Source organism: Alexandromys fortis, unplaced genomic scaffold (genome assembly GCF_014885135.2).
Source record: "Alexandromys fortis isolate MF-2015 unplaced genomic scaffold, M_Fortis_MF-2015_v1.1 scaffold_145, whole genome shotgun sequence".
Taxonomy (NCBI): Eukaryota; Metazoa; Chordata; class Mammalia; order Rodentia; family Cricetidae; genus Alexandromys; species Alexandromys fortis.
In genome coordinates, this window is record NW_026068049.1 from 140,827 (window position 1) to 160,380 (window position 19,554).

General features: G+C 51.3%; 1 protein-coding gene across 2 annotated transcripts; it reads right to left on the minus strand.

Annotated features, from left to right (window-relative positions):
* Positions 1-1,063: 1,063 nt before the first annotated feature.
* Tcte1 (t-complex-associated-testis-expressed 1) lies at positions 1,064-18,778 on the minus strand. 2 transcript variants are annotated; one of them, XM_050119389.1, is made up of 6 exons: positions 18,733-18,768; positions 15,877-15,961; positions 8,713-9,092; positions 6,895-7,463; positions 1,931-2,380; positions 1,064-1,283 (listed from the first exon to the last, which is right to left on the minus strand). In XM_050119389.1, exons 3-6 carry the CDS (start codon positions 8,981-8,983, stop codon positions 1,074-1,076), a joined length of 1,500 nt encoding a protein of 499 aa, XP_049975346.1. In that variant the 5' UTR covers positions 8,984-9,092; positions 15,877-15,961; positions 18,733-18,768; the 3' UTR covers positions 1,064-1,073. The 2 variants fall into 2 exon arrangements, with proteins under 2 accessions (XP_049975346.1, XP_049975347.1); XM_050119390.1 differs by lacking the exon at positions 15,877-15,961 and having other exon boundaries at positions 18,733-18,778.
* Positions 18,779-19,554: the final 776 nt, after the last annotated feature.

Below are 19,554 nucleotides of genomic sequence, written 5' to 3' on the forward strand. Positions count from 1 at the left end.
ACTCCCAAGTCCCCTCTGGTGCTCTGTTCTGTGTCTGCTTGTTGCAAAGAGTCCCTGGAGTGCTGGCCCTCCTGGATTGTAGCTGCAGTTCAGTCAGCCATCTTTTGGTGAGGTGGGCTCTGGGCCACTCAGCTCGAGGAAAGTTGTGATATAAGGGCCTTGGCCTGAATGGGTCGATCAGATCCTCTCACGGATCCATAGGCTGGTGTGGTTCCTACGGGGGTAGCCCCAGGGTGGGCAGTCCCAGCGAGACAGGGACTCGTGGAGGGTACCTGGAAGACTGTATGTCCTGAGGATAAGGGCTTGTGGGGTGGGCTGGGCCTGGCTCGGGAGAAGACAGAAGAGTTCTGTCAAATTGGGTGCATCACACTGTGGCCTTTTTGTCATGGAATTCCAAGCGCAAAGATTGTACAAATCACACTGGTGGATAATAAAAGTGTGGATGACTCACTGATCCCCTCCTCGGAGTGATGCTTATTCCCTGTCCTTGGTAGAAGGTCTCTGTCTAAGCCCCTCTCACTTGTTACCCCTTCCCAGCTTGAGAATTACCGATGATGCAAGGTGTAGAAGTGGGGCACACCAGGATGGTGACAGGCAGGTGGCATCTTCAGGCAGGGTAGGAGAGCAGAGAGAGACAGGCTCTCTCTCTCTCTCTCTCTCTCTCTCTCTCTCTCTCTCTCTCTCTCTCTGTGTGTGTGTGTGTGTAGACTGAGATCAGAGCTCTAGGGTCTGCTTAGCAGAAAGGGAAGGGGTGGGCCGAGTTGGGGTAGATGGCGTTCATGAAGAATTTGGGCAGGGAGACTCTCTTTAGAATCCTTTGCCTTCCCTGTTCCTGGAAGCTGATCATTTATGCAGGTCTAGTAATGGCCTCTTCCGGGTGCAGGAGTTAGCTTACCCTCTCTTTATCCTTAGGCTCCCTTCCCTACCTCAGCATCTTCATGCATACAAACTTAAGGAGATTCGCGATCCCCTCTTCTCCCCAGACCCAGGGACAGGCATAGCAAGGGTGTGAGATGAAGGGATGGCTGTTACAGGGACCCATCAGATCACTGTTCAAGCCCTGTCCCCCCATCTTAGCCTACGGAATTCTCAGTACTGTTGTTAGTGATGGATGCCATGAAGTAGCCAGGACTCAGGCTCCGCTGGCGGGTGGCCTCTCGGTTGGCATGCAGAACCTGGCCAATGAGGTACTCGCTCTCCTGGGATACATCTGACAGACGCAAGTCAAACTCCAGGATGGTCTTGTTGTCTGACATGCCTTCCAGGAGCTGTTTCCCACCATCCTGGGGAGGAGAGAGGCAGAGGGATCATTTTTTATTACGGCCCGGGATCATTTTTTATTACATCCCAGGATCACGTGCACACACACACACACACACACACACACACAAAGATGGGTTACCTTTTGCAAAGCCACATGTAGCCCATCTGTTTGGGACATGGGTTTGGGAGGTTGTCTCAGTGGGGAAAACACTCGTGGGCCAGCGTGAGAACTGGAATTAGGGTCTCCAGAACCCATAGAAATGCTGAGTGGGCATAGCAGCCCACTTGTAATTCCAGGGGGATTCAGGGGACCTTAAGAGCAAGCTAGCAAGCAAAACCAGTCATTTCAGAGAGCTCTGGGTTTGCTCGAGAGACCCTGCCTCGGTGAATAAGGCGGAAGAGCAATTGAGGATGATCCTTGACCTCAACTTTGCATGTCCACATGCATGCACACATGAGCAGAGGCTCATACATGCAAAAACAAGGTATGCATGCATGTATACTGCAGACACATGAAAATGAAAGGAGGAAATGGACGCTGGAGTGCAGATGACAGGCGAGAACACAGTCTCTATGCAGTCCACCGCACAGTCTAACGCTTTCCTGCAAGGGTCTACGGTAACTGGATCCCACCCCGTGCTCGCCTGCACCAGAAGCCATGACTCACCAGCCCGATGTGGTTGCAGGAGAGGTTGAGGCTGATGAGCGTGGTGTTGACGGTGAGCACCTGGGACAGGAGTGTGGCTGTGGGCTCAGACAGCTCATTGCCTCCGAGGTGCAGCGTGGTGAGGCACTTGTTGGTCTCCAGGGCATGGGCAATTGCTTGGCCACCCTCGTCCTCGATGCAGTTGAGGTGGAGGTTGAGGGAGACAAGGTTGGTGTTGTGTGCCAGGGCGTGAGCCAGCGACTGAGCACCAGGCGCCCGCACTTGGTTATTGGCGAGGTTGAGCACTCGCAGGCGACTGTGGCTCAGCAACTTGGCCGCTGCTCGCGCGCCGCGGTCTCCAATGAGGTTGTGGGACAAGTCCAGCTCCTCGAGGGCTGGGTGGTCCAGCAGGCTCCGGATTAGGATGCGTGCCTTGTCATCATCCACCTTGCTTCGGGTCAACCTGAAGACCTGTGGGCAGGTAGGAGCGTGACAGCATCTGCCAGTCTGGGATAGCCTGGACTACCTAACTGCCATGTGCTGGCAGAGAAGGAGGATACACGGTGACTGGAGGCTCAACACTTGGTATTGGCCACCTGCCTGGCTTTTAAACAGGAGGAGGATCTACCCAACGATACAGAATTGGTGGCAGGTGGCAGTGGGGGAGGGTGTCACCGTGGCCAGCCCAGTCTATGCTTTCTGCATTCTTCTGACCAGGCTACTGACAGCGGAAAAGCTCCCCTATGGCACTGATTGGCATCACAGAACCTTGCAGTGTGGTGTGCCAATCCAACTGTGTTTCTCTGGACAACAAATTCTCTTATAATCTGTGACGAGTTCAGCCTTTCCTGCCTCCTCACATGCTAGCGTCCCCACATGCTCCCTTTCCACTGATGGCCTCTCTTCTCTTCTCCTGGCCACTAAACAGGACCTGCTACAGCAATCCACCACATGCCAACCAACTGCCCCATGTCAGGTCTCAGTCCCAGCTGAGCCGCGCGCCTCTCTACTATATATAACTGATGATTGTCTTGCTGACAGATTCAGCATAAAGTACATGCAATTTCTTCTCCAGAGACCCGGATCCTCATCTATTCCAGCTCTGCTCCCCACTTCACAAGAAGATCACAGCCACCTTCTCCCTCACTTCCCACTTCCTCCATATCCACAGCTGCCCAGCTTCTGGCGCCCAATGAAGTACCACCCTCCCAGGGACCTCCATCCCACCCTATGGCTCACTCCTGCTGCTTGAAACGTGCCTCTGTCTGGGATCTGTGACACATGCCATGTCCTCTCTACTCCTCCCTCTTTTCTCCACTATCACATGCTAGGCTTCCCTTTGGCTCTTCCTTGTAAGACTCCATCCAAATGCAATGTCACACCTAAGACAGCTCAATTTAGACTCCTCCTCCCAGCATCACATCCCCTGTGCCGCTATCAAGATGATCTCTGCTTTGGGCCACCTCAAGTTGAAACTCATGCTTTCCCCAGAAAGGTCCTCCTCTTTTATCCCTTGTCCGCCAGTGATTCCTACAGCAGCTGGTCTCAAGAGAAGGGGCCTCGACACCTCTGTGTCTTCCTTCTTGTGTCCATCTTCCTTACCTCACAATGGCAGGCGATCTGACTGTGTATCTCTCCAGATTCTTTGCTTCATTCATCTTTTCTGATATGACGGTGGCTCTGACTAACCTCATTTGGAAGGGGAGGGGACGGGGACACCGCTTAGAGTCATCTGAGAAGAGATCCTCACTAGAGGACCTAGATCAGATGGGCTGGGAGAACGCCTGTGTGGCTCTGTCTTGATGGCTACTGATGCAGGAGGGCCCAGCCCACCGTGGGCAGCACCATTCCTAGGCAGGGAGTCCTAAGCTGTATGAGGAAGCTGGTTGAGAGGCAGGAGAGCTAGCTCCAGTGGGTCAGAACTGGCACTGCTCTTGGAGAAGACCAGAGTTCAGTTTCTCCTACCCACATTAAGTGGTCAATAAGTCCAGCTCCGGGGATTCTGAGGCCCTCTATAGTTCTCAGTGAATCTGAACTCATGTGAATGTACCCTCTCGTACATATAATTCATAATAATAAAAATAAACCTAAAAAAAGAAAGCCAGCGGAGTAAAAGCTGGTCTCCGGGCCAGCTCACAAGCAGCAGTCACCTGTCACTTCGTGATGGACTTCTTTGGCTGTGAGAAAGTTCCTTGGTTAGAGGCAGTGCTATGCGGAACAGCAAGCAGGCCTTCCTTCACGTCCCTGCCTTGATTCCCTTCAGTGGGGACTGTGACCTGGGAGTGGAAGCCAGATCCCTTTTCTCCCCTAAGTTGTTTTGCTCAGAGTGTTTTTATCACAGCAACATAAAGGGCACCAGAAGAGTCTTACATAGCCCAGGCTGGCCTTGGACTTGCTGTATAGCCAAGGACAACCCTTTAGCTTCTGATCCTCCTGCTTCTGCATGCTTCTGCTGAGATCACAGGTGCAGGCCGCCACACCTGGCTTATGAGGTGCATGCTAGACAAGTGCCCTGCCAGCCGCGTCCTACTTCCAGCCCCAACCCTCAACTTTATCTGCACTTGCAATGGTCTTCTAGGTGACCAGCCATGTCTACTGTGGCTCTGTCCAGGCCATTCTCTTTCGTAAGCACAGTGGCTTTTTTCCATATGCACAGTCCAGTACCCTTGGATGGCACTTTACTTTGGATGAGGTAGACAGCGTCCTTGCCCACCCCCACAAAGATCCCTGTGCTAAAGCTTGGTGGTCCCCTCTGTGATGCTGTGAGATGCAGCCTGATAAAATGCAGCTAGGTCACAAGGGACACCACCCTGGAAGAGACCGGGGAGGCTCTCTCGGGAACCAAGTTCTTGCAAGAGTGCTTTGCTTGCTCCCTTCTCCCTGCTTCCCCACCACTAGTGCAGGGGAAATACTCATACTTGCACCGTGTGGTCTGCGAGTCCTTTCGGCCGCCAGGATTTAAGCCAACTATGCTTCTCTCTCTCCCCCTCTCCTTCATGTCTTCTGTCTTATTAAAAGAATATTTTTAAGTGTGTTACTCGTGTGTGTCTTTGTGTGGGTGTGTGGGAGGCAGGAAGAAAGTCAGAGCCTCCAAAGCCTCCAGAGTTGGAGTTACGGGCAGTTGTGAGCTCATGTAGGTGCTGGGAATTGAAACCGTGTCTTCCACTAGAGCAGCATGTACTCGTGACCACTGAGCCACCTCTTTATTTTCTGGGGGACAGGATTTCCTGTAGTTCAGGATGGTCTCCACTTCACCATGTAGCCAGGAATAGCCTTGACCTTTCAACCTTCCTGTCTCCAACTGTGGAGTGCTGGTATTACAGGCATGTTATACCACACTTGGTTCATGCAGAGCCGGTGATCCAACCCAGGGCATCGTGCATGCAAGGCAAGCACTCTAGCAACTGGGCCCCACCCGTATCCCAATTTTTGTATTCTTATATTTTGGTGCTGGGAATTGGATCCCGAGACTCATGCCCGCTAAGTATGGGCTCTGATTTCCAGCCCCAGACTGAGCACGTTACATGTTACACGTCGCTACAGGTCTTGTTGCTGTGATAACATCCTGACAAAGGTAAGTGAAGGAAGGAAGTGGTTATCGGGCTGCAGTTCCAAAGGTATGGTTCATCACGGTGGGGAAGCAACATCAGCTGCTGGGCTCCGTGAAAACCTTGGAAAAAAGTCAAAGTCCTCAGCTCCCCAGCTTTGCAGCCAGCCCTCAGACTGACAGCATCAGGCCCTGTCCCAGGTGCTGAAGATGCAGAAAGAAGCAAAATTGCACCATTTGTGCCCCGTGGAGCGAGCAGTCTGGTGGGATGAAAGGCACTGATGAGCAGTGATATAAATGTGCAGTTGCAGCTAGGCTACGACTGCCAGATTTCACAAATAGAAACACAGGACGTCCAGTTAAATCCGGATTTCAGATAAAAGCCACAGTGTTTGGATGTGTAGCCCAAACATGACAAGGGGCATACTTGATGTCTGAAATTCTCAATATAACCAGTGTGTTCGTTAATATCACCAACTTGACAAGATCTAGACTAACCCAGAGATGAACCTCTAGGCATCTCTTTGGGGGATTATCTTGTTAAATAGCTAGCTAAATTACCTCGTTGGACTCCTTCCCCTTTTCCCCTTTGAGACAGGGCTTCTCTGTGTAGCTTTGGCTGACCTGGAACTCACTCTGTAAACCAGGCTGGCCTCAGACTTACAGATCTCCCTCTACCTCTGCCTCTTGAGTGCTGGGATCAAAGGCATGCACCATCATGGTCCAGTTTATCTAGTTAAACTTTAACTGTGGGTGGGGTCCTGGAGTGAATACAAAGGAGAAGGTTGAGCACCACTACTCCATGCTCTCGGCCTCACCAGTTCCCCAAGCCCTTGCCACCATGGCTTCCCTGTCATGATGAACCATGTCTTTGGAATGGTAGCCAAACAATTGCTTCCCTCTTTAAGTTGCATCTGTGAGACATTTTAACCACAGTGACAAGACAAATGAGTGACAACGAGCTATCCTGCTGTAATAGTGCTTTTAAACTTTCGCCAGCAGCAGGGGCCAGACCCAGGGCCTCACACATGCTAAGAACACCCCTTGTCTCTGAGCGGCACCCTCATCCCAGGCAGTTTTCACTTTGATCAGTCCTCAGCATCACATAGACCCAGCGTGGTATGTGCCTGTAATCCCCACACTTGGGTGTGTTTGTGTTACTAATGTGCATGTGTGTGTTATGTACAGTGGAGGCAGGAGGATAAGAAATTCAAGGTTATTTTCAGCTACCAGCGAGTTCCAGGCCAGCCTAAGCTATATGAGACCCTGTCTCAAAAAATAACCCCAAACATTGTTTCCAAAAACCCAAACATCTAAACAATCTTCTCTATTGATGGATGAGAATGAAATGGGAGAAGATGGTAGGAGGGGAAGAGGTGGGGAGAAGCAGTCCTAGGGGTACTGAGAAGGAAGGAAGAAGAATTGGGGGGGGTGGTACCTTGAGGGTGTGGCAAGCTTTGATGGTGGCTGCCAGAGAGTGGCAATCTCGAAAGGTGAAGAGGAAGAGGTTCCACTCGAAGTTCATGCCACAGTCTTTGACGCCGTACACCAGGTCCAGCTCCTCCAGGTGCTTGAGGCCAGCCACCAGACTCTCCAGCTGGTAGTGGTCCTTCTCCGGCTCATTCCCCTCTCCCTCACTGCCAGAGTCGGACTGTTCCTCAGCCTGGGGCGGGGTTGGCAGCCTCACAGGTGGGAGGAATTGATCCACTTGGATGCGGCGCACGTAGTTCCTGCAGAGGGGCAGCAGGTCCAGGATCACATTGGGGTCCGTGGTGCCCGGGATGAAGAGCTTCAGCAGGTTCTCCAGGTGTCTCTCAAAGAACATACGCTTCCAGCTCCCACCATGCTTGGCCACGTGGCACACGGGCCAGCGCTTGATGCAGCAGCGGTGCCAATAGTTCTCGTCATCGATCAAGTTGGCGGTCACCGTCAGTGGCAGGTCATGGGGCAGGTGGCTCAAGACCTTCTTTTGGTGCTCTGGGAGCAGCTGCTTCAGGATAGGGTTGTCTTTGGGGATGAAGGAAGAAAAACAGAGTTCAGCCACAGGGCTGGGAATGTCACAGCATGGCACCCTGGGCTGTCCTGCCCAGGGACACTGAGGAAATGGAAGGTCCTTTGTGCTCTTGGAAACTTTGCTCTGAGAGGAAAAACAGTCTCTTAAACAGACACTCTCTAGGGTTCTCTTGTCTGCTGGCCATTGCACCAGGCAGTATCTGGTCTCACACTAACTCCCCTGGAGAAGAATGGACAGAATCTCAGGGCCAGACACAAGTATCTTATCTAGTCTTTTGGGAGAGACAGCTGACTTCTGGGACTGACTCCAATCATTCATTTCAGAATAACTACATCTACTCTAACACCTACTATGTGCCAAATGATTCTGGGAAAAATGAGGGAAACATGGGGCCAGGAAGATGGGTCAGTGAGTAAACAATGCTTACTGAGAGAACCGGGGGCCCGCAGTCCACCCCAGAACTCACACAGAGGTGGAGGGAGAGAGCTGACTGCGCAAGGCTGTCTTCTGATCTCCACACCTGCGCTGTGCTCTGTGGTGAGTGCCCTCCCACCCCCGCCTCCCTTTCTCTCTCTCACACACCAACATATTTTAAAAACGGCCAGGGAGTGGTGGTGTGTGCCTTTAATCTCAACACTCAGAAGGCAGAGGCAGGTGGATCTCAGTGAGTTCAAGGTCAGCCTGGTCTACAATTCTAGTTCCAGTACAGCCAGAGCTATTACACAGAGAAACCTTTTCAGAGAGAGAGAGAGAGAGAGAAACAAACAGACTTGGCCCTGGCCTCTTGGAGTTCATATTTAGCTTGCTGGGGCACATGGCCAATAAACAGCAGAGGAACGTGTTGCATTAGGTGGCCAGGCCTCAGGAAGCCCTTGTCCCATAGAATAGGAGAGGGCCGCTACTTTTCTCTGGGAAAAGTACACCAGGAACCCATCTGTGTCTTGGAAGACTCGAGCAGATGGGAGACGAGAACCAGAAGCTTCCTGGAGAAGGAAAAGAGGATGTGGCTAAGACTGAACTTGCAGGAGAGAGCAGACATGAATAGAGAAGAACAAAAGCACAGAGGGCACACTGTGTGTGTGTATGTGTGTGAGGGGTGTGTGTGTGTATGTGTGTGAGGGGTGTGTGTGGGGGGGGGACAGCAGGAGACACCACTGGTACTGGATGGGAGTGAATTTGAGAGTGCTTCCAGGCCTGGGTATGATGGTCCCCCCTCCTCCAGCCCAGGGCAGATGAACTCACTCTGGAAGTTCTTGACAATATGTTGAATGCAGAGTTCTGTAAGGAGTGGTACAATGGCCAGAGTCCACTCTGCGTCCTCGGAGATGATCCGGCGCATGCGCCGTACATTTGTGGTCTTGGGCTTCAGGTGGATTGGGGCAGGGTTTGGGGAAGTCTTTAAGGGTGACGCCCCTGAGCTGGCACCACCTGCAGTGGAGGCCTGGTGCTGGAGGTTGAACGCAGACTGGCTGTGAGTCCTGGGGCCAGATGTTGCTGACGGGCTGTCCTGCATGTCGGCTGCGGATGAGGCAAGGGCAGGAAGCCCTTTGGCAACTTGTTACAGGAAATTTCTTAAACTGGAAGATCCTTGATGCAGGCAGGATACAAGATGGGGGTCATAGCTTGAGCAAAAGGAAGCGGGGACAGTGTTACTTGGGGGGGGGTTTAAGTGGCACAGAGTGGTGCTTACGTGGCAGTTTCTGGAGGGGAGTAGACACATGAGAATCTCGAGACTGGCAGTGTGGCTTTGGGCAAGTGAGCAAATGTTCTTGATTTCAGATGATGCCCCACTGTGAAGTGAGGGCCATAGCTATCTATAGGATTATTAGAGGAGTTGATGAAAATAATGTATTCAAAGGGCCGCAGTGTGTGCAAGGAACAGCTCCAAAGTTTAGATGATAGTTACTAGGCATTAAGTCATTCCTGTACTCTGGTATTCATTTTGGATATTGACTCATTTATCACAAAAAGTGGGAGCGGGGGAGAAGGAGAGATGGCTCTGAGCAATTAAGTGCAGTTAAGAGCGCTGGCGGCTCTTCCAGAGGACCCTGGTTCAATTCTCAGCACCCCTATGGCGGTTCACAGCCATCTGTGACTCCAGTTCCAGGGGATCTGACACCCTCACATAAACATACATATACAAAAAATACCAATGCACATAAAATTAAAATAAATAAAAAATGTTTTGGAGACAAGAACTCATTATTTTCATCATTTTTCCCCCTGATGGGTAACAAAGCACAGAGAGGTCACTGAATACTGAACAAAAGGGAACATATTTTTTTTTTTGATTTTTGAGACAGGGTTTCTCCGTAGCTTTTGGTTCCTGTCCTGGAACTAGCTCTTGTAGACCAGGCTGGCCTCAAACTCCCAGAGATCCGCCTGCCTCTGCCTCCTGAGTGCTGGGATTAAAGGCGTGAACCACCACCGCCCAGCGCGTATTTTTATTGTTTAAAGTGTGTGTGTGCATGCGTGCTGCACATGTGTGCACCAAGGCTAGCATTGGATTCCCCTGTCACTGAAGTTGCAGGAGCTGTGAGCAACTGACATGGTCCTGAGGCTGAGAACTGAATTCAGTTCCTCTGCAGTAAGTGCTCTTAACCAGTGAGACACCTCTCCGGTCCAGTCATGTTGTGGATTGTTCCTGTACTGCCCCTCTAAGGGTGAGCAGGAGGGAGGATACAGAGGGCCAGAGGAGAGAGCTGTAGCGAGCAACTGTCTAGCTCCCTGTTCCTGGTGACGTGACTGAGAACACTGGCCAACAGTGTTGGGTGCAGGCCTCATGTACTACTTCTCTTTATTTTTATTTATTTTGAGGCAAGGTTCCAGGTTTCCAATGCTGGCCTCCAAGTTGCTATGTAGAAGAAGATGGCCTTGGACTGCTGATTCTTCTGTCTGTACCTCCCAAACACTGGGGTCATGTCATCAGTGTAGTTATACATCATCACACCCAGGGTTACATCATCAGTGTGTAGTCATACGTCATCCTACCCAAGGTTACATCATCAATGTGGTCATACGTCATCGCATCCAGGGTTACGTCATCAGTGTGGTCATACGCTGTCATACCCAGGGTCATGTCATCAGTGTAGTCATACGTCATCGCATCCAGGGTTACATCATCAGTGTGGTCATACATCATCACATCCAGGGTTACTTCACCAGTGGAGTCATACGTCGTCATACCCAGGGTCACGTCATCACATCCAGTGAGACTAGCACTGGGATGGAACCCAGGACTTTCTGCTTACGTCAGGCAAGCTCTGCCAACTCAATCACACCCCCAGGAACTGTCTTTAAACTTCCTAGCATCCACATTTAAAGAGTAAACAGAGGGGCTGGAGATATGGTTCAGCAGTTAAGAGCACTGGCTGCTCTTCCAGTAGACTTGGGTTTGATTCCCAGCACCCACATGGTGGCTTACAACCTTCTGTAACTCCAGAACTAAGGGATAAACCCTTTCCCTGTCTTCCAAGGGCACTTGGCAAACGTGGTGCATGGACAGCATGCAGGTAAAATACATATATAACAATTTTTATGTTGTTTCATTTTCCATGTAGCCCCAGCTATCCTGGAACAGGTTCTTGTAGACCAGGCTGGCCTTGAACTCACAGAGATCCTCCTGCCTCTGCCTCCTGAGTGCTGGATTAAAGGTGTGTGCCACTACCAGTGACCAAAACTTTTTAAATATGGAAGAAATGAAGGCTTAAGTAGAGCTGGGGGTGTGGCTTCACAGCCGAGCTTGCCTAGCACCCCCAGCTTTAAACAACAAAACAAAACCCAAAACCAAAACAAAAACCTACAAAAAACCAAAACAAACAAAACAACAAAAACCCCAAAACAGGTGAAATTAATTTTATAATTAACCCAGCGTGCCCAAAATATTATCATTTAAATGCGTAATCTGTGTAGTTTGTTTTTATATTTTAACTTATCAAGTGTCTATCTGTGTCTACACATAAGGGTGTGAGTACATATGGATGCCCATGGAGCCAGAGCGGGTGTCAGTTCCCCTGGGGCTTGAGTTTGGGTGTGACCCAGCACTGGCCCCGACGTGGGTCCTCTGGAAGACCAGTCAACAAGCCCTCTTAACAGCTGGGCCATCTCTTCAAACCTCTGAGTAAAGGTTTTGAACAGGAAGAACAGGTCCCTTTGTGTTTACATCAAATTTGAGCCTGTGGCCTCCATTCAGAAGGGGATGAGAAGACACAAGCCTGACCAGAGTGTAGGTGCCTCTCCTCACACCCCTCACTCGCAGCCGGCTCCTTCTTCAGTCTCCCTCGTACCAGACGGTGGCAGGCAGGCGTGGGAGGCAAGAAGGCAGCTAAATATGGGCCCGAAGACAGAAGACCAAGGACGCTGTCTGGGTCTGGGGGACCTTCCTGCTGCAGGCACCCTGCCGGTGACCTGAAGGCAGTACAGGGGTGTCTGGCCCTCAGCCCATCCTGGAGAGTTTTCCTTTGTGCCACATGGAGTGTGGCGGTGAGAGGGAGCACCCTGCTCCAGCAAAGGTGTCCTTGGCAGAGGGAGGGACCAGATGGTACTCCCTAGCCTGCCAGGCAGCTAGAGGAGGAAAAGCCCGGGGAAAGGGGCCCTGCAGGGAAGATATTTATGCATTGTGTCACCCTGTATGCAAATCAAATGCAAATTCACAAACCGTGTCCATCTTCAACTAAAGCCTTTAATCCCAGCACTTGGAAGGCAGAGGCAGGTGGATCTCTGTGAGTTTGAGATTATTTGTGACTCTCAAAAGAAAAAAGGACAGAGCTGAAAGTGGGTACCATTTACACGGTTTCTGACTTGCTATGTGACCTTAGCCAAACTGCATAACCTATTTGGACTTCAATTTCTTCCCTTCCCTTATCTGTAAAATGGAATAATAATGTCTTCCTATGTAGACCTCTGTGAAGATTTCTGTCTAGAGCACCGAGATGCGGCCTCAAATGGATGCCAGGTTTCTGAGACTTGTCCCTATCTCTACAAAAGAGGTGAAGGGCAAGGGGTCAGCGGTGACTTGGGAGTTAGAGGCTGGAAGGGGCTCAGAGGCAACAGGTTAGGCCCCTCCTGCCAGGCCTGCGTCTGGACTCCTGACTTCTAGGCCTAAACATCACATGATTCCCTAGGATACCTGTGGGCCACACAGGGACCCAGGAGCAAGCTTGGCAGGAAAGCCCAAGTTCCTGGTAGGTGTGGCTTTAGAGCTGGGGTCTCGGGCATTATTCACCTGCCACCAGTCCCACTAGCCTGGGGCATGGTCCTGCTCCTTCTTCCTAGGAGGCCGCATCCCAGCTGGGGCCAGCTGCGAGCCCCTCAGTGCTGCTGTCTTTTACTCTGGGTATCAGACAGTTCTTCCTTAGGTCTAGCTCTGGGTATCAGGCAGTTCTTCCTTAGGTCTAGCTCTGGTTGCTTTTGCTGCTGTTTTGTGTTTGTAGTCTGCCTCTGGCAGAGGTCACAGAGCAGCGCATGATGCTGACAAATCTCTCAGGAGAAGGGGTAGAGCCCCCACCCCCAGAGCTACTGCAGGTTCAGCAGACATAACAAGAGCCCCTGCCAGCCTTCCATGTTTACACAAGTACCCGTGCCCTGGGTCTGATGTCTTCTGGTTTTTTATTTTTAATTGTTTTGAGACAGGGTCTCACTTTGTGGCTCTGGGTGTCTGGAACTCACTGTGTAGACCAGGCTGGCCTTGAATTCACACAGCTCTGCCTACCTTTGCCTCCTGGGTTCTTGGATTAAAGGCATCGACCTTCTTTTTTCCTTTTTTGAGACAGGGTTTCTCTGTGTAACCCTGGCTATCCTAGAACTTATTGTATAGACCAGGCTGGCCTCAAACTTGCAGAGATCCACCTGCCTATGCCTCCCAAGTGCTGGGATTAAAGGTATGTGCCACCACTGCCTGGCTTTATTTTTTATTCTTGAACTCACTCTGTCACCTGGGCAGACTTTGAGCTTCCCCTCTCCCTGTGGACACCTCCCCAGCAGTTGGAATTACAAACCCGCACTACCTTGGCTATGAAGAGATCTTTTAACGGAAAGTGATTACCAGGCACAGCTGGGTCCGGTGGTGCAGGCCTGTAACCCCTGCTGCAAGGAGGCCGAGGGAGAAAGATTAAAAATTCAAGGTCGGTCTGGGCAATTTAGTAAGACTCAGCTTAGCGATAGAACATTTGCCTAACATGTGTGAAGCCATGGGCTCAAACCCTAGTACTGCCAAAAATAAGAAATAAAATCAAATAACCAAACAGAGAGTTCATCTGTAGAGATTCTAGTCCCATGTGTTTTCAAACATCTATTTTGAGGACTGGGGGCGTAGCGCAGTTGGTAGAGTGTCTGCCTAGCATTTTGGAAGCCCTGGGTTTGATCCTGTTTAAACTGGCTTCGTGGTACACATCTGTAACCCCAGCACTTAGGAGGTAGAGTCAGGACGATCAGAAATTCAAAGTCATCCTTGGGCTACATGTCACAAACAAATCAACAACAACAACAAAAAATCTATTTTGAAAAACTATTTCAGAAACAGGAGTTGGTGTACGCTGCTCTTGCAGAGGGCTTGAGTTCAGTTCCCAGAACCCACGTAGGCAGCTTGTAACCAGCTCCAGCTCCAGGGGGATAAAACACAAGCACATTTAGCTTCAGAGGGTACCTGCACTCAAGTGTACATACCCACACAAAGATGCACAGTTAAAAATAAAGCAAGGGGGCTGGAGAGACGGCTCAGCGGTCAAGAACACTGGCTGCTTTTCTAGAGGACCGGGGTTCAAGTCCCAGCACCCACATGGCAGCTCACAACTGTCTATATTTTCAGTTCTAGGGGTTTTGACACCCTTACACAGACACACATGCAGGCACAGCACCAATATACATAAATAAAAACTACTCTTTAAGAGAAAGAAAAACGATCTACTGGTAATACATCAAAGGACCATTGGTAGAACAGTGAGAAAACAATCCCCTGGCTGTGACACTCCCACCTCTTCCTCTGCCTCTTGCGCCATCTTTTTTTTTTTAAGTGTTTGCCTGAATGTATGTCTGTGTACCGCATGCATGCCTGGTGCCTGCGAAGGCCAGAAGAGGACACTGGATCTCCTGGAACTGGATTTATAGCATTTGTGAGCCCTCTGGAGGAGCAGCCAGTGCTCTGGACCTCTGAGCCAACGTCTCTCCACCGTTTCCAGGATGCCTGCAGACCCTTCGTCAGGCACTGTCCATGGTTCTGTCCACCACTCTCCAATCTCCTTTGAGTTTCACACTCAGGTCCTGAGGCTTCCATCTGAGTCCCTCAGACTCAACCTACACAGAAGATGGAGCTGAAAGTAGGGAGCCAGCCTCTCCTGCAGGCCACACAGGTACCGGCCTGTGCCCTCTTAGTTCTCTTTCTCCTCAGTTTGTGGCTGTCACACAGCGCTCCGGCTGCTCGGCACCTGGCCCTGGCATCCAGGCTGGTCCCCTCACAGACAGCCCTGCACAGCTATGGTGGCCGGCCTCTTCAGTGGCCCACCATTGTCCGAGGACACAAGTCAGCTCCCTCAGCCCCTCAGAGGACAAGGGCCTTCTGCCATGACTGGTGGCTCTCTGAAATGAAGTCTGCGCTCATCCAGGACACTGAAGTCTAGTCGGGCTTTAGCTCGAGCCATTCCTTAAACTTGGGATGCCCTTCTTACCCTCTTCTCCTAGGAAAGAGGCAAACTTCCATACCTGACTAGTTAAATCACCACTTTTTCACCCCCACCTCACCCCACCAACCCCTCAGCTGGAGCCTCAGCACCCCAAGACCCCTATGTCCCCTAACCCTGTGCCCCAATCTACAGCAGAGCTCTGCATCTTGGATCTGCATCCCCAAACCCAGTGCCAGGTCTGCCTTAGGCAGGTAGCTGCTTTGGGTCTGCCCTGTTTGCTTCTAATAATAGATTTTGAAGAGTATCCTATTGGCTCCAGCGAGTGATGGGCATGGCTTCCTAAAGTCAGCCAATCAGAGACTTTCTTAGGATTTGTCTAAGTAGAGGCAGACTGAAGGAAGGACACTGTTTGTCCTTGAAGGCACAGGAGCCCCACTGCTGGGAGTCACTGTGCCTGACTTATTCAGAGCTTATCTGCCGCAGCAGAGAGCCATGCCTGGTGGGGACCGGCAGCCACGAAAATCAGGGTGCACGCAGGTCTCAACAAGCAGCCTCCTTACAGGTCCCTGTATTTCTCCTTTGGGACCAGAGGGTCCTGAGCATTGCTCACTGTTTGGGGGATAAGATGGAGAACCCCTAAATCAGAAGCTCAAGGTCATCTTCAGCTAGATAGGAACTCTGAGGTCAACCTGGCCTTACGTGAAGCCCAGTTGAAAGTAAAAAAGAGAAAGGAAAAAGGGAGGGAGATGGGGAAAAGCAGAGGAAAGGGAGAGACAGGCTCGCCACTTACATCATTCTCTAGTTGGGCTTAGTCTGGCTGGCTGTCGCCAGGCTGCCCCAAGGTGGTATTGAGTGACATCTTCTTCCCTGGGACTCTGCAGGGATGGACAGAAACCCATTAGCTAGGGATCCATGGGGCAACCAGACACCCCCAAAGGCTCACAGGAGGGAGACAGGTCCAGAAGAGACAGAGACCACCTCCCTGTAGAGCAATGAGTGGCTCTCAACCTTCCTAATGCTGCAACCCTGTAATACAGTTGACCAAGACCCCAACCATACAATTATTTTTGTTGTTACTTCATAACTAATTTTGCTACTGTTATGAAGTATAATGTAAATATCTGATATGCAGATGGGCTTAGGTGACCCCTGGAAAGGGGTCATTTGACCCTTTTAGGTTGAGAACTTCTGTTCTAAAAAATTGTCACCCTTGGGAGCCATGGGGTGGGGAGAGCATTGGAGTTAGTACTACAAGTGTGCTCAAGGTCGCACTCCCTTCTCCATGGCAGGAATCTCTTTGGCCTTCCAGAGAAGTTGGGGCCACCAGAAATATGTGTGTCTTGTGTGTCTGCTATGTGATGTCCCTACTTGGAATGGGGAAGTGAGAGGGTGGGGACTTGCATAGTTGACTTTCATCGTGGGGCCTGTCTCATGGCCCACGGACTTTACCTTGCAGTGTCTCCAGCACCAAGCACAGGCAACCAGGACCACTACTGGCAGGGAAAGCAATCCTCTCTCCAACTCCATCTCCGTGTCCTCAGGACCAGGGGAGGGATGTAAAACCACAGAAGGTGACATCCACACAAGGTCACGACTCTAAAGGTTGGGGATTTCTAGGCCTTGGTGTAGGTGATAAAAAAGATGGTCTCTCACTTTGGCTAGGGTTGGCCTCATTTTGGATGGCTTGTATGTGGTGGGCAGGTGGTCTGGGCTTAGAGTCTTGGTTGTGTGTAGCTGTGGTTTATTGCACTGCAGGGCATTAATAGCAGATGCTCACCAGGGGCGCTACAGTGGCCAGCTAAGTGTCAGGCCCTAGACTGCCATATCCTAACTCCGCCTCTCACACCTGCAAGACCTTGGGCAAGGACTTAACCACACCAAGTTTCAGGGGCATCACCTGTCACTCATGTAGACACTTGAGATACTAAAAGGTGTGGCATTTCATGCAGGCTTGGCTTAGAGCCAGTACTCAAGGCATGGACATTAGAAGAAGCTAACAGTGCACTATGGGAAACTCACTAAGCTCTCTGAGTCATAGGGGAGGCTTGTCATTATAACACCAGTGTCCCCACTTAACACAGGAGGAAAAGGAGGCTTAGAAGGCTGAAGAAACTTCTTGTCACCTAGCCAGCAAGTGAGAGCCACGCTTCTTGAGCGTGTCTGTCCAGGGAGCCCTTTTACTTCTCTGAGGTGCAGCTTACTGCCCCCCCCCTTTTTTTTTTTGTTTTTTCGAGACTGAGTTTCTCTGTGTAGCCCTGACTGTCCTGGAACTTGCTCTGTAGACAGGGCTGGCCTCAGATTCACAGAGATCCTCCTGCCTCTGCCTCTCGAGTGCTGGGATTAAAGGTGTGCGCCACCCCTGCAGCGGCCCAGCTCCCCTCTCTAGTCAGGTCTTCTGCCACTTTCTCCCACCATGGAGCCCAGCTGTCACCTCCAAAGCCCGGCATCCTTATCCTAGTTCAGTATTGGCACTAGAAACTTCCAGATCATCGCAGACACCGTGGCTTGAGGTCCCCACAGGGCCCAGAGACTGTCTCAGTTTTACTCTTCTGCCCTGCTCATGCTGGCTCTTCATGTTGCTCACAGACCTGGATCAAGCTCGGATCTCCAGCATTTCCATTTCCATCCTTCCTCAAGTCCCCGGTAAAATCTGGCCATGTCAGAGAGGTTCCTGTCACCTAAGCAGGAAAGTGAAGAGCCCTGCCATGCCCGTGTTCCTCTCAAAGTGTAGCTGTGATGGTCTGCTGGGGGCCTTGGGGTCTCCACTAACCTCTCTTGCCTTCTCAGTCAGTTCACCCTTTACCCCCAGGGTCCCCCCAAAGAGAACTCTCAGGCCTCAGGTTCCTGTTTTCAGGGCCCTGGGCTTTTGTTTATATCTTCCTTAACCTCTCTTTTCTTGTCCAAATTCCCGTTGTGAATTCCCAGTTTCTGGGACTAAAGAAAGATTTTATCTATCTATCTATCTATCTATCTATCTATCTATCTATCTATCTATCTATCTATCTATCTATCTATCTATCTATCTATCTATCGTTTCTCTGAGAGCCCTGGTTTGGTCTGGCCCAGAGAGATATCTTGTTCATAATCCCTGGGCCCTCCTCCTCCAGCTCAGGCTTCTTTATCTGCTGCACTGAAGGGGGCACTAGCAGTAGCTCCCCAGGGCTCCAGCTGAGCTTCCTCAGCCACCCCAGCAGGAAAACACAGCTTCAAAGGTCAGCACGTCCCTCCTCTTCCCCTCGGTAACCCTGAGAGACTAGGCCCATGGGGGACTTGAGGGAGGTACGGAAGCCACTGCACCTGCAGCATTGACCTCAGCTGAGAACGGGAGACCCTCTTCTTCTTAGGTCCCCCACTTTCTCTACTTCAACTTTAGGCCTCTGGATCAGTTTACAGATAGTCGCTGTGTGGGATGCAGAGCCGGCAGAGTCCCACCTTTACAAGACTGGGATGAGCTACGGGGCCTCAAGTAGCCGCAGAACAGGTTCTCCCACTCATTACAGAAAACATGAGGCTAAGATGATAGCTGCAGAGCCACAGACCCGCGTGGATTGCAGGAGCTGGTGGGGCTTTCGCGCTAGACCAGTATGAGTGGGATCTGAATAGGGAGACCAGAGTTGAGCATCCCTTTGCCCGGAGATCACCTCACCTGCTCAGGGGACCCAGGAGTTTGCTCTCACTCGCGGTTGGCGCTGTTGGTCGTTAGGGACGCTTAAGTCGCCAGGGGGCGGGGCCGTGAGCCAGCTGCTCTGGGGCTCTGGGCGTTGACTGGCGCCTCCTCCGCACCCTTCCTCCCCATTTCGTACTCCTCCCTCCTCGCGTGCTCAGATCACGACCCTATGGTCTTGGACTCTGCTTGTGATTCTGACTGCGTGTTTCGGGATGCAGAAGCTTCTGGCGGGGAGAGAAAGATGGGTTAGGAGTGGGGGAGGGGAGAAGGCCCAAGCAAACAAAGGAGGCAGCACTTAAGTCACTGGAATTCCCCTGTGGCTGGGCTGTGGAGGCCAACTCTGCTGGAGGAGCCTCTTCACCTTTCTCCCACACGAACCAAGTGTCAGACACAGAAAGGGCCAGAGCCTCCACAATGCTCCTTCACTCAGCCTGAAGTCTGGAGCCTCCAAAGCTTCCTACCCTGGCATGACAGGATAGGGCTGCTGTCCCGCCTCCAGGGATCTGGCTGTGTTTACTAAGAGGAATCGTCCTCCTGAGTAGAGGGACAGCAGACTGACTTAGGGGTCCCAGGGAGGCAAAGCTTCTCAGGTCAGATACCTCTGATGGCTCCCCAGTTTGGTGGCCATGGAGGAACTGGGGTTGTGGAAAACACTGTAGACTGGCCTACTAGCAAGCTCCGGAGGTCAAGCCTAGCAGTGAGGAACCAGGCTTCTGCTGAGTCCCTTCAAGCCCTCACAAGTGTCTTACAAAGTTGTGGGTGACCTTGAACTTCTGCCATTCCTGTTTCACCCAGTGCTGG

Coding starts and splice junctions, on each gene's coding strand:
- Tcte1 (XM_050119390.1), bottom strand. CDS start 8,983: ATGCAGGACAGCCCGTCAGCAACATCTGGCCCCAGGACTCACAGCCAG. Junction 7,464..8,712: donor TATTGTCAAGAACTTCCAGA/GTGAGTTCATCT, acceptor TCATCCCCAAAG/ACAACCCTATCCTGAAGCAG. Junction 1,284..1,930: donor CCTGCAACCACATCGGGCTG/GTGAGTCATGGC, acceptor TCTCCTCCCCAG/GATGGTGGGAAACAGCTCCT.